The sequence below is a fragment of the Amphimedon queenslandica genome, unplaced genomic scaffold, assembly GCF_000090795.2.
Source record: "Amphimedon queenslandica unplaced genomic scaffold, v1.1 AMPQUscaffold_13112, whole genome shotgun sequence".
Taxonomy (NCBI): Eukaryota; Metazoa; Porifera; class Demospongiae; order Haplosclerida; family Niphatidae; genus Amphimedon; species Amphimedon queenslandica.
In genome coordinates this window covers 46829-60320 of record NW_003546652.1, presented here as the reverse complement: position 1 = coordinate 60320, position 13492 = coordinate 46829, and the positions used below count along the sequence as shown (strand labels likewise).

The following is a 13492-nucleotide window of genomic DNA, read 5'->3' as shown; positions in this document are numbered from 1 at the left end:
TCACTCATACTGTCTTCCAACTGTTTGGATTAGAATCAGCGAAACCCTCATCTTTTCCTCCTAAAAGCTGTTTCTTGGACTTGAGCTCAATCAGCTTACACATAGTATTGGAACTAATTGATCCATTTAAATGAGCGTGTAGTTCCTATTACCATTGATAAGGTTAATACAAAAGTAGAGCTAACTCACCACTTTGGGTAAAAGCTGACAGAACTCCAACATAAACATGATTTCCCTGGAAGGCAAGGGTCTGGCTAGCGAGACTACCAACCTGCCATACGCGTGGGACGGGAAAGTACTACAGTCATACAATGCCCGGGCTACAAGCCCTTGTTCCTCTGTCGGGCCTGTCCTAGTCTGACGCCACCTAGGCCTGTCCTAGAGACTAGGCCTGTCCTTACTCCAGTGTGTAGACTGTGGGGTACTCACTCCTTTATTTAATAAATGAAATAGTCTGAAAGTCAAGAGATACTTGTTTGATGGTGTTCTACTAAGAGATGAAGAGAGGTTTTCTACAAGTATCTCGACAAAAAAGTGAAGACTAAACCATTCAAACCCACGTGTTTACTCCGTACAGTCCGTAGAGCTATATCTACTAGAGACTACGGAGTATTACTGAGCCACGCCTCGCTGGACTAACCACCTTTTGCGTGGGTGTAAACATTGACCTATCTTCACAAGCAATGGCTACAAGTACAAGCCCTAGCTCTTCCTCTGCTCCTTTTATAAACGTTTGCAATAAAGAACTAAGTGAGTTTGGGAGTATATTTGACATTTCATGATATTTTGCACAGGCATCGATGACTTTTATGATATTTATGAGAAAATTGAGCAACTTTCAGCTTCCTGGAAGCAGATTGCCATTTCCTTGCGTCTCAAAATAAACACAATTAACAAGATAGAAGCTGATTGTCGTGGAAACACCGTCACTTGCCTGCAGAAAGTTTTGGAGTAATTGGTTAAGGAAAGATTATGATTACGAGCGTTATGGTATTCCTTGTTGGAGGAGAGTGTGTGTCGCTGTTAAAGAAGGAGGAGGTGATCCAGCATTAGCTGATGAAATAGCTCGTGAACATCCTCTACCAGCTATGCCACCTGCAGGATCAACTAGTTCAAAAGGTTCGTATATTAGTTGAATGTTGACATCAATAGTATCACTGTCAGTGTCACAGTATCTATGATAATATATTATGTGTTAGCATAGGTTGGGTTGGGTAGCCAATTTATCTCTGGGGATGCGGCTAATATGCCAGCATAGTTTCTGTAAAAATTTTAGAGTCCTGAGCATTATGCTGTAATAAACGGAAAGAACGGGCATAATTTATTAATATTTATATTAATCTCATCAATAATACTTAAATAATTGTAAGTTTAATAATAAATACATAGAGGTCTAGTTAAAGAACCAAAAATTGAGAAAATGGTTGCCAATTATCAAAGAAATTAGTTTAGTCCCGCATCTTCGCTGGAGAAAGAAAGGTTTGGAGACACTCAAAGCTTTTCTTGGTCCTTGTGCTTTAATGTATGCGCACCAATCAGATTGCTCCAACCACGTGGTACCACTGCAGGCTTGTGAATATTGCATAATATAATTTTAATAAAATGGCGTCTTGAAGATAGGTAGAATTTGAAGTAGTTTTATGAGTTGTTACAGGGTCTGAAGTTCAAAGGGAAGATAAGAATAAACAGCAGATGGGCATCACAAAGTTTTTAGTGATTATAATGCTAACAGGATTTAGTGGCAAGCAAATGTCAATCACTAAGGGCCTGTTCATCACGTGAAATTAACACGTAGGTGCATCCAGTCAATGATGAAGCTGCAGCACTAATTACATTCCATTGTGTCCAAGATATGCTTTGAATGTCTCCAGACCCTTCCTTCTCTAGTGAAGAAGCGGGGTGAGACTGCAAAGAAGTGAAATAATGTAACTAAATCCATCTTTGAGTGAATTACCATGAGCAATATTGGGAATCATAACGATTAAAGGCATGAAATAGCATAATAGGTAAGAAATAATAGCCTCATCCCTAATTATCTCCTTTTTTGTATCAAGCCAACTACTTTAGTAGTTGAAGTCATATGAATGTCATTAATCATAATGCACAAAATTCCAGTCTCAGTATAATGAATGTTACTTGAATTTGACCGAATTTTCTCGCTCATTATAGTCATGTTCTTTTTTCAGCCTTAGTAAAATTAATTAGAATTAAATTTCTCGTGAAATTAATTCCCTAGCATATTGTCTCACATGCACAAAATTACTATTTGGTTATAATTTTATTTTTTAGAAAAGAGTGTCACTCCTGAAACAGATGAGGTAGCTACATGTATGTCACCAGCAAGCACTGACAGAGTAGGAGGTAATCCCTCACAATGATATAAAAATAGATCATACACAATTCATGCTTACAGTTAAATCATTAATAAGGGCATTTGTACATTGTAGGTACTGGTGGTCTTTCTGGTAAGCATTTTGACTTAGCAAGCAAACTGCACGATCTACGAGATGAATTTCTTGAAGCGATTAGAATAACAAAAAATTCCTTCAAATCAAGGGATCTACCTAGAATCATTGACTACCTTAATGCACACGCATTGTCATTACTTGGTCCTAAAAAGGAACAGCAAACAACTGCTGAAGCAGTTAGGGAAGAGTTTAAAGATATCCAAACATTATCAAATTTATTTACTCTGCTACAAGACAAGTATGTGTCATGGTTCAACTATAAACTAATCATAAAACTTGTTGGAATATTTCTACCCAAAAATGGTTCATTAAAGAGAACTTGGTCGTCATATGAAGAGAAGTTAAAGGATTATTTTGTAAACAGTGGTGGACTATTGAAAGATGCTGATGCTGTACAGTTTGGTGTAAAAAGTGTTCCTCCTGGTACACGAGTAATGATTGCTAAAGTTGACAGAGATGACTACACACTGGATGACATATTCTTCTTTCGTAGAGCAATACCAAAAAGTTTGGATATTCCTGAATATGATCTTCACTTTAGATCTGTTCACCTGAGTTCTCTCTGTTTGGGTTACCTCATTTCCGAGTATCTTTATTCTTTATTATTTCCTCTAACTACAAAGCTACAGCAACAGTTAGCTAGTATTGGTATCACTGAACTAACATGTGGTGAAGATAAATATGATCTAAGAGAGGTTTGTTATCCTTGTCTTGATAATTTAATATTATTATTTTCAAATTCACAGTTTTCAATAGAAGAGTTTAAGCACTCATCCACTGATATTGGTAAGTACATTTAGTCAACCCTCCATTGGGCAATGGTCAAACAGGATTACATACATGTGTTAATAATAATATTCTTCATAGATATATGTGATCCATTATGGTATGAGAATACCAGTACACCATTACATGAAGCAGCTTGGAGAGGATTAAAAGATGAAGTACAATGGCTTCTTGACAAGTTTGGCTCCAGGACATATCATTGTGGTCTTCATGGCTGGACTCCGTTACACTCTGCATCATATGGTGGACACATTGAGATCCTTCAACTACTCATCCATCAATATGGCATTGATCCTAATGAAGGTGATGATAATAGTGTATCTAGTATACATATGGCATCTTATAAAGGCCACTTATCTATAGTACAATATCTAGTAGACATGTGTCACATTCCTCCTGATCAACCAGACAATAGCAATAACACTGCATTACTGTACTCAGCAATGGGGGGCCATTCTGACCTAGTGGAATTTTTTATTGAGAGAAATTGTAATACTTCTCAAATTAATTTTCATAGCGAGTCTCTATCATTGCTAGCTTGTCAAAGCGGAGAGTTAGCATTAGTCCACAAGCTTGAATCATTAAACCTCTTCTCACCAGATGACATAACTAAGACAAGGTCTAGTATACTACATTATACTTGTCGTTCTATGAATATTAAAAGTGTTGAGCTTTTTAAGTATCTTATAAATCGATATCAATTATCCATTGATGTAAAAGATCAATATGGTAGGACTCCACTTCATATTGCTTCATGGTTTGCTTCATCATCAGTTGTTGAGTATATTGTTAGTATTCAAGGTAACGAAGCATTATTTGTTAATGATAATAATGGTAAGTCATGTCTACATTGGGCATGTTATGCAGGTATACATATTCCAGCTGGTATTGTGTATAGTAAGCTTATGGCACAAAGTGATGCATCAGTTATTGATATTATAAATAATACTAGAGCAAAACCAAATATTAATTTTATCAAACAAAATGAAAGAGTTAAAATGTTTTCTTCACTTCTCAAGAAAGCTAGCACTTGCCCTAACTTTGACATCAATGCCACTACAAATGATGGTAGGTCATTACTTCATTGGTCATCAGTCAGTGGCAGTACATCACTAGTGAAAGCATTAGAAGATTATACTATCAATTGTACATTAGCTAATGATGGTATATCTCCAGTACATTATGCTACCTGGTCAGGTTCTACTAGTGTATTAAGTTATATCACATCTCAGTATAATCTCAATGCTAATGATACTAATACTTATGGTCATACACCATTAGTCTACTCCTGCCATTCAGGTAGTATTAATTCCGTTAAATATCTTATCAATAATCATAACAGTGATCCTAATATTACTGATAATAAAGGCATGGCATGTCTTCATCATTCTTGTCGTCATGGTCATATTGATATCACTCAATATCTCATTGAGGTACAGCATTGTGATATTAATAAAACAGATAATGAAGGACGCACATTAGTACATCATGCTGCATGGAGTGGTAACTTTGATTTAGTTCAGTATCTTATTACTGAACAAGGTTTGTCTCCTACTGCAGTCACTAAGAATGGCCTCACTGCTTTACATTATGCCTCACTGTCTCTTAACTTACCTCTTGTTAAAGAATTAATAACTACCTATCAGTTAGATCCTCATCAAGCTGACAGTAATGGTAAGTTACCAATTCATTATGCTGCTGAATCTGGTGATATTTTACTACTGGAATTATACATGAAGGATTACAAGTGTAGTCTGATCCTAACAGATGACAAAGGTTGGAATGTTATTCATTTTTCATCATTAAAAGGTCACAATCACTTTATCAAGCATATCACCAGTCAATATCCTCAATACATTAGTTTACTACACTCTACTGACAATGAAGGTCAAGTACCATTGCATTTAGCCTGTGAGAGTGGTAATATTCAAGTGGTCACATTTCTAATAAATGATATGAAATGTGATGTCAATGCTAAGATGAGACGTGATCAAGGATGTGTCACATTTGCCTGTTTCTCAGGTAATCTTGATCTAGTACAATTACTAATACAACAGTATAAGCTTGAGCCTTTAGCTACTGATAAATATGGTTTTACAGGATTGCATGCAGTGGCACAGACTGAACATACTCATATACTGGAATTGTACAGTCAGGAGTATAGTGTGGATATTACTAATCACACTAGCAATAACAAGTACACACTAGCTCATTCAGCTGCTTATAAAGGTAAGCTACATTGTCTACAGGAACTGATCAACAAGTATCGGTGTGATATTAATGCCACTACTACTGATACTGGTAGTACAGTTCTTCATAAAGCATGTGAAGGAGGTCATGTTCCAGTTGTACTTTATCTCACTAGTCTTCCTCAGTGTAATGTAGCAGCTAAGACTTCAAATGGATCAACAGTTCTTCACATTACCTGTGAGTACAGTGACTCTCTTCCTATACTCAAACATCTGGTAGAGAATCATCAGTTAGATCTGTGTGCTGTGAATGATGAGGGAATGGCTCCTATTCACTTAGCATGTAGTGAGGGAAGATTGAACTTGATCAAGTACATTATAGAACACATACCATCATCACTTGAACTACCTCACAGTACAGATGGTCATACTCCATTCGTTATTGCAGTGTACTTCAATCAGTTAGAAGTTATTAAATATCTTATTAGTAAGAAGTGTAATCTATCAGCTACTGATGATGAAGGGTCTGGAGCAGTTCACATATCAGTAGAGAGGGGTCACTTGAATGTATTGAAGTATCTCATTGATAATAATTATTGTAATCCTAATGCAACCAATCATCAAGACCGTACACCACTGCATGTTGCTGTAGCAGTTAATGAATATGAAATATTAAAATATTTACTGAGTAAGAGGGTACCTTCAATGAGTGTTGTCTGGTTACGTGAGATAAAGTGTTTATTAGACAGTCCTCATGACATATACAATAATCCACATAATGCGGTACTTATTAATGTACAAGATAAAGATGGTAATACACCATTACATGTAGCCTGTCAACGTGTGCAACAGAATATGGTATCACTGTTACTAAAAGCCAGTCTGTCTAACAATAACTTATTAATTACTAACAAGAAAGGACAGACACCATTACACTTAGCAGTTGCCTCTGGTCATAAGGATACCGCTGAAGCTTTACTCTTCTCAGTCACTAGTAGTTCTACTCATCATGATCTCCTTACAACTACTGATAATGAAGGATCCACTGTATTACATACAGCTTGCAGTAATGGCCATATGGATGTATTTCGTTATTTATCCAGTATTTATCCTCAAGGTGTTATTGTAATGAATAATAGAGGACGTGGTTTACTTCATGCAGCATGTGAGGGAGGTGATATTGGAATAGTAAGAACACTAATTGAGACACATGGACTGGATCCTTTAGCAGAAGATGAAGATGGTATCACCTGCTTACACTTACTAGCAGAGAGAATAAGAGTGTATATATACCAGTATTTGGAACCAAACATTGTTTCTAATCCAGTACCTAAAGACAAGTCTGGTCGTACTCCTCTTCATTATGCTTCTCGTTCTGATAATATTCGTATGGTATGTTATCTCATAGAGACCTTCCCCTGTAGTCCTGATGATCCTGACAATAATGGATACACTTCAGTTCATGGAGCATGTGAAGCTGGTAGTATGGAGTTAGTACAATACTTTCTAACTGATCTCAAATGTAATGCACTAGCTGAAACTGATGATTGTAAAACCATGCTTTACTTTGCTAGTGTGAGTTCTCATTTAGAGCTTGTTCAGTTTTTAGTTGGCGCATTCAGTTTAAAACCTCATCCACACGATATTGAAATAGCTCAATCAGTTAATCCTGATTCATCAGTAGTTAAATATCTTCAAGAGATACATTATGATTTATTTCTTTTAGAACAAAGCAAAGTGAGTGGATATCATGAGAAACTTGAAGGACAACAGGTCGACCCACCAGGACAAGATATTGTATCTTAAACGCAACCTTATCACCATATTACCACCTTATCAGTCCATTGTATGTAACCTATCACCATATTACCAATGCACCATCTTACTACAGCACCATATGTAACCTATCACCATTATACCATCATAGCTATCCTACCACCTTACCGCCATCTAACTAACTACCTTTACACGACTTTAATACCATCTTCACCATTACACCATATACCCACAATGGTTACCATTATCACCAATCCTATACGATATTGTATCTTAAACACCATCTTACTATTACACCTATCACCACCTTATCACCATCCCACCACCTTACATACCATTGTATCACCATTGTACTATTACACCATACACCAATGGCTACCAATATCACCTATACAATACTTGACAGAAGCAGCTTGGAGATAATTAAAAGATGAAGTACAATGGCTTCTTCACAAGTTTGGTAACAGTACATTTCATCGTGGTCTTCATGGTTGGACTCCATTACACTCTGCATCATATGGTGGACACATTGAGATCCTTCAACTACTCATCCATCAATATGGTATTGATCCTAATGAAGGTGATGATAATAGTGTATCTAGTATACATATGGCATCTTATAAGGGCCACTTATCTATAGTACAATATCTAGTAGACACGTTTCATGTTCCTCCTGATCAACCAGACAATATCGATAACACTGCATTACTGTACTCAGCAATGGGGGCCATTCTGACCTAGTGGAATTCTTTATTGAGAGAAATTGTAATACTTCTCAGATTAATTGCAGTAGTATTTCCTTATCACTGTTAGCTTGTAAAAGTGGAGAGTTAGCATTAGTCCACAAACTTGAATCATTAAACATCTTCTCACCAGATGACATAACAAAGTTAGGGGCTGGTGTATTACATTATAGTTGTCGTTCTTTGAATAATAAAAGTGTTGAGCTTTTTAAATATCTGTTAAATCAATATCACTTATCCATTGATGTAAAAGATGAATATGGTAGGACTCCACTTCATATTGCTTCATGGTATGCTTCATCATCAGTTGTTGAGTATATTGTTAGTATTCAAGGTAATGAAACATTATTAGTTAATGACAATGATGGCTACTCATGTTTACATCATGCATGTTATGCAGGCATACATATTCCAGCTGGTATTGTGTATAGTAAGCTCATGGCACAATGTGATGCATCAGATGTTAAGATTATTAATAATACTAGAATAAAACAAAATATTAACTTTATCAAACGAAGCAAAAAAGTTAAAATGTTTTATTTACTTCTCAAGAAAGCTAGCACTTGCCATAACTTTAACATCAATGCCACTACAAATGATAGTTGGTCATTGCTTCATTATGCATCATGGACTGGCAGTACATTACTAGTGAAAGCATTAGAGGAATATAATATCAATTGTACATTAACTGATGATGGTATGTCTCCAGTACATTATGCTGCCTTGTCAGGTTCTACTAGTGTATTAAGTTATATCATATCTCAATATAATCTCAGTGCTAATGATACTGATACTAATGGTCGTACACCATTAGTCTACTCCTGCCAGTCAGGTAGTATTAATTCTGTTAAGTATCTTATTAATAATCACAAATGTGATCCTAGTATTACTGATAATGATGGTATGACATGTCTTTATCGTTCTTGTCATAATGGTCATATTGATATCACTCATTACCTCATTGAGGTACATCATTGTGATATTAATAAAACAGATAATTATGGAGGCACGTTAGTACATCATGCTGCATGGAGTGGTAACTTTGAGTTAGTTCAGTATCTTATTACTGAACAAGGTTTGACTCCTACTGCAGTGGATAAGAATGGCCTCACTGCTTTACATTATGCCTCACTGTCTCTTAACTTACGTCTTGTTAAAGAATTAATAACTACCTATCAATTAGATCCTCATCAAGCTGACAGTAATGGTACCTTACCAATTCATTATGCTGCTCAATCTGGTGATATTTTACTACTGGAATTATATGTGAAAGATTACAAGTGCCGTCTAAGCCTAACAGATAATGATGGTAACAGTGTTATTCATTATTCAGCTTCAGTCGGTCACACTCACCTTATTAAACATCTGGTAGAGAATCATCAGTTAGATCTGTGTGTTGTGAATGATGAGGGAATGGTTCCTATTCACTTAGCATGTAGTAATGGGATATTGAACTTGATTCAGTACCTTATAAAATACACACCATCGTCACTTGAACTACCTCACAGTAAAAATGGTCATACTCCATTTCTTATTGCAGTGTACTTTAATCAGTTAGAAGTTATTGAATATTTTATTAGTAAGAAGTGTAATTTATTAGCTACTGATGACGAAGGTTCTGGAGCAGTTCACATATCAGTAGAGAGGGGCCACTTGAATGTATTGAAGTATCTCATTGATAATAATTATTGTAATCCTAATGCAACCAATCATCAAGACCGTACACCACTACATGTTGCTGTAGCAGCTAATAAATTAGAAATATTAGAATATTTACTGAGTAAGAGTATACCCTCAATGAGTGTTGTCTGGTTACGTGAGATAAAGTGTTTATTAGACAGTCCTCATGACATATACAATAATCCACATAATGCTGTACATATTAATGTACAAGATAAAGATGGTAATACACCATTACATGTAGCCTGTCAACGTGGACAACAGAATATGATATCACCATTACTGAAAGCCAGTCTATCTAACAATTACTTATTAATTACTAACAAGAAAGGACAGACACCATTACACTTAGCAGCTGCCTCTGGTCATAAGGATACTGCTGAAGCTTTACTGTTCTCAGTCACTGGTAGTTCTACTCATCGTGATCTCCTTACAGCTACTGATAATGGAGGATCCTCTGTATTGCATACAACTTGCAGTAATGGCCATATTGAAATGTTTTGTTGTATATCTAGTATTTATCCTCTAGGTGTTAATGTAATGGATAATAGAGGACGTGGTTTACTTCATGCAGCATGTGAGGGAGGAGATATTGGAATAGTAAGAACATTAATTAAAACACATGGACTGGATCCTTTAGCAGAAGATGAAGATGGCATCACCTGCTTACACTTACTAGCAGAGAGAAAGAGAGTTTATATATACCAGTATTTGGAACTAAACATTGTCTCTAATCCAGTACCTAAAGACAAGTCTGGTCGTACTCCTCTTTATTATGCTTCTCGTTCTGATAATATTCGTATGGTACGTTATCTCATAGAGACCTTCCCATGTACTCCTGATGATCCTGATAATAATGGATACACTTCAGTTCATGGAGCATGTGAAGCTGGTAGCATGGAGTTAGTACAATACTTTCTAACTGATCTCAATTGTAATGCACTAGCTGAAACTGATGATTGTAAAACCATGCTTTATTTCGCTAGTAAGAATTCTAATTTAGAACTTGTTCGGTTCTTAGTTAACGCATTCAATTTAAAACCTCGTCCACATGATATTGAAATAGCTCAATCAGTTAATCCTGATTCATCAGTAGTTAAATATCTTCAAGAGATACATTATGATTTATTTCTTTTAGAACAAAGCAAAGGGAGTGGATATCATGAGAAACTTGAAGGACAACAGGTTGACCCACCAGGACAAGATATTGTATCTTAAACACAACCTTATCACCATTTTACCACCTTATCAGCCCATTGTTTGTAACCTATCACCATATTACCAATACACCATCTTACCACAGCACCATATGTAACCTATTGCCATTACACCATCATACCTATCCTACCACCTTGCCTAACACGACTTTAGAATATTGTCATCACCATTACACCATATACCCACAATAGTTACCAATATCACCAATCCTATCATCTTACCATTGCACCTATCACCATCCCACCACCTTACATAACATTGTATCACCGTTGTACTATTACACCATACACCAATGGCTACCAATATTACCTATACAATACTTCTGTAATCTCTAAACTTGTATCACCATTAATCTTAACACCTTCATGCTAATTTTGACATTTAACCACCATTGTCACCTTATCATTACTATGTACACCAAAGACGTGCAATATATCCATTACCATTGTACCACCATATTGGATGGTGGTACAATTGTAATGGATATATTGCACGTCTTTGGTGTACATAGTAATGATAAGGTGACAATGGTGGTTAAATGTCAAACTTAGTATGAAGGTGTTAAGATTAATGGTGACCATTGTAACTGTAACCACCTTACCAGTTATCACCATTACACCATATACCCACATTATCAATCCTTCTTCTTTAATATATTCTCCATTAACATGTATCACTGGAGCTCATCTTTGCTTTCTTTTGTTAGTCTTCCCTTTCTTCCTTAATTAATAATTTATTTTATTATAGCATGTACACATCGTGTACCTTTATTTTGTACTTACTCTTAATTTTTATTATAATTATTTTGTTGTTGTTATTATTGTATTTTGACTTACTTTTATTCTTACTTTCTTAGACAATTAAGATGTATGTTAGCATCTAGTTTTTTATCAATTTAATGTTTTTAATAAAATTATTTTAATTTTATTAAAGTAAAATTAAATTAAAATTAAAATTAAATTAAAAAATTAAAAATAGCGAGAGAGCTTAAAACTGCTAAATTAAATAGACGCCAAAATAATTATTATTCATTATAATGGTCATTATTTATAGTTAATTTGGTTAAAAATGCTAAAATTAGTAATGCTAAACATGACTTTTGCTGATTTCGCTAAAATTAGTAGACGCAAATAATAGTAGGCTTCATCAGACAATGTCCATAGTTCTGCCACAGTGGACTTGAAGTGATTACGTCTGGACATTCAAGAACTCCTTAAATTTGATGTGATTCTCCACTGGTCAGTGCACCTCCAAAATCAGCAAGATGTATAGGATCATCTACCATAATTTCTCTAAAAATCCAGCACTCTAATATTGAAAATAAATAATTATTCGGGAGAAATAGTACCTAAAGTAGTCTAAATATTCGTCACAAAAATCCTTAACACATATTCTAACATAGATATAATACACAGACATAATACATATAATAAAATACATAGTACATAGATATAATACAGGTTCTCATTGTGTCAGGATTCTCTATATTCATCTAATGTCAATGGAATGGCAGGTAAGCAGTGACTTGGCAGACTTTCATGACACACTCACGCACCAACATGCTGCCAATAAATTCGTCAAAAATAAACTATTTCCATTTGACGTCTAAAATTTCGTTCTCAAAATTACCTGCCCTAAACAGTTATGACAAATTTTTTTACAAAAATTATGGTATAACCAGCCTCAATAATCTGAGTCAATGACTCTGTGTGGGACAAGAGAGAGATAAAGAGATGAAGATTGAGACCTAGCTCTCACATTAAGTCTCACATTGAGAAAATGCTAAGTATTCTACCCCCAGACTATCTAACACAGCCCACACCATGAGCATCCCTACTGCCATGCAGTTCAGCCAGCTTGCATGATGTATTTGTGTGTGTATTCCACAGTAGTATGCATATGTGTTACATGTATAAAGGTTTTTGTTTTGTGTGTTTATGAGTAAGTGATAATAGCATAGTGGTAGAAGGGAGGTGAGGCAGTCTGGCCTTGTGAGTCAGAGGTGGGGTTTCAAACATTTTAACAGGCTCAACACTAAAAACTCTACCTGCCTCCATTTCGTCTTTTTTTAATTATAATTTGAGGAGTGACAAAAACATAAGGTAAGTGTTTATATACCATAATAGTGGAAAAGTTTCGTGGCCCAAAATTTTCACGGATCTGTCCAAAAATCAATTTTGTGGCTTTAAATTTTGTGGTTTTCTACATTTTTGGCCATCTTAAACCGTATAAAATCAATTTTCACTGATTTTATTTTCGTGGGTTTTGAAAAAAGTGCAAAATCCACAAAAATTTTGGGCCACAAAAATTTTCTGCTATACGGTAGATCATTTGAGAATGTGTTTACACAGTGTATGTGGCTGTATTTACATATTTGTCTTACATGAATGTATAAACAAATAAAATTACAATTGGGGCTTATCAATATTCAATGCACTTGAGGTTGCCATTTTCTAATGTAAAGTAAACATGTGCTTTTAAGAATACATAATTAATTATTATTAATTAGAATTAATTGGGTCCGGCCACTTAAAAACAAAGATTAGATGTACATTGTACACTGTATAGGTCTTTCTACCAATTTTAAACTACTAAAGTACATGTAAGTGCCCAGTTAAGCTAGCATTATGCT

At 35.3% G+C, this 13492-nt stretch overlaps 1 protein-coding gene across 1 annotated transcript; it reads left to right on the top strand.

Annotated features, from left to right (window-relative positions):
* Window positions 1-2694: 2694 nt before the first annotated feature.
* LOC109585137 (ankyrin-3-like) lies at window positions 2695-11237 on the top strand. Its single transcript, XM_020001091.1, has 5 exons — window positions 2695-3163; window positions 3215-3254; window positions 3792-4088; window positions 5022-5714; window positions 9326-11237. Exons 1-5 carry the CDS (start codon window positions 2903-2905, stop codon window positions 10858-10860), a joined length of 2826 nt encoding a protein of 941 aa, XP_019856650.1. The 5' UTR covers window positions 2695-2902; the 3' UTR covers window positions 10861-11237.
* Window positions 11238-13492: the final 2255 nt, after the last annotated feature.

Bases quoted from the DNA above. Each gene is read 5' to 3' on its own strand.
- LOC109585137 (XM_020001091.1), top strand. From the start codon at position 2,903: ATGATTGCTAAAGTTGACAGAGATGACTACACACTGGATGACATATTC. The intron at 3,164-3,214 runs GTTTGTTATCCT...TCAAATTCACAG, and splicing joins ATAAATATGATCTAAGAGAG to TTTTCAATAGAAGAGTTTAA. The intron at 3,255-3,791 runs GTAAGTACATTT...TATCATTGCTAG, and splicing joins GCACTCATCCACTGATATTG to CTTGTCAAAGCGGAGAGTTA.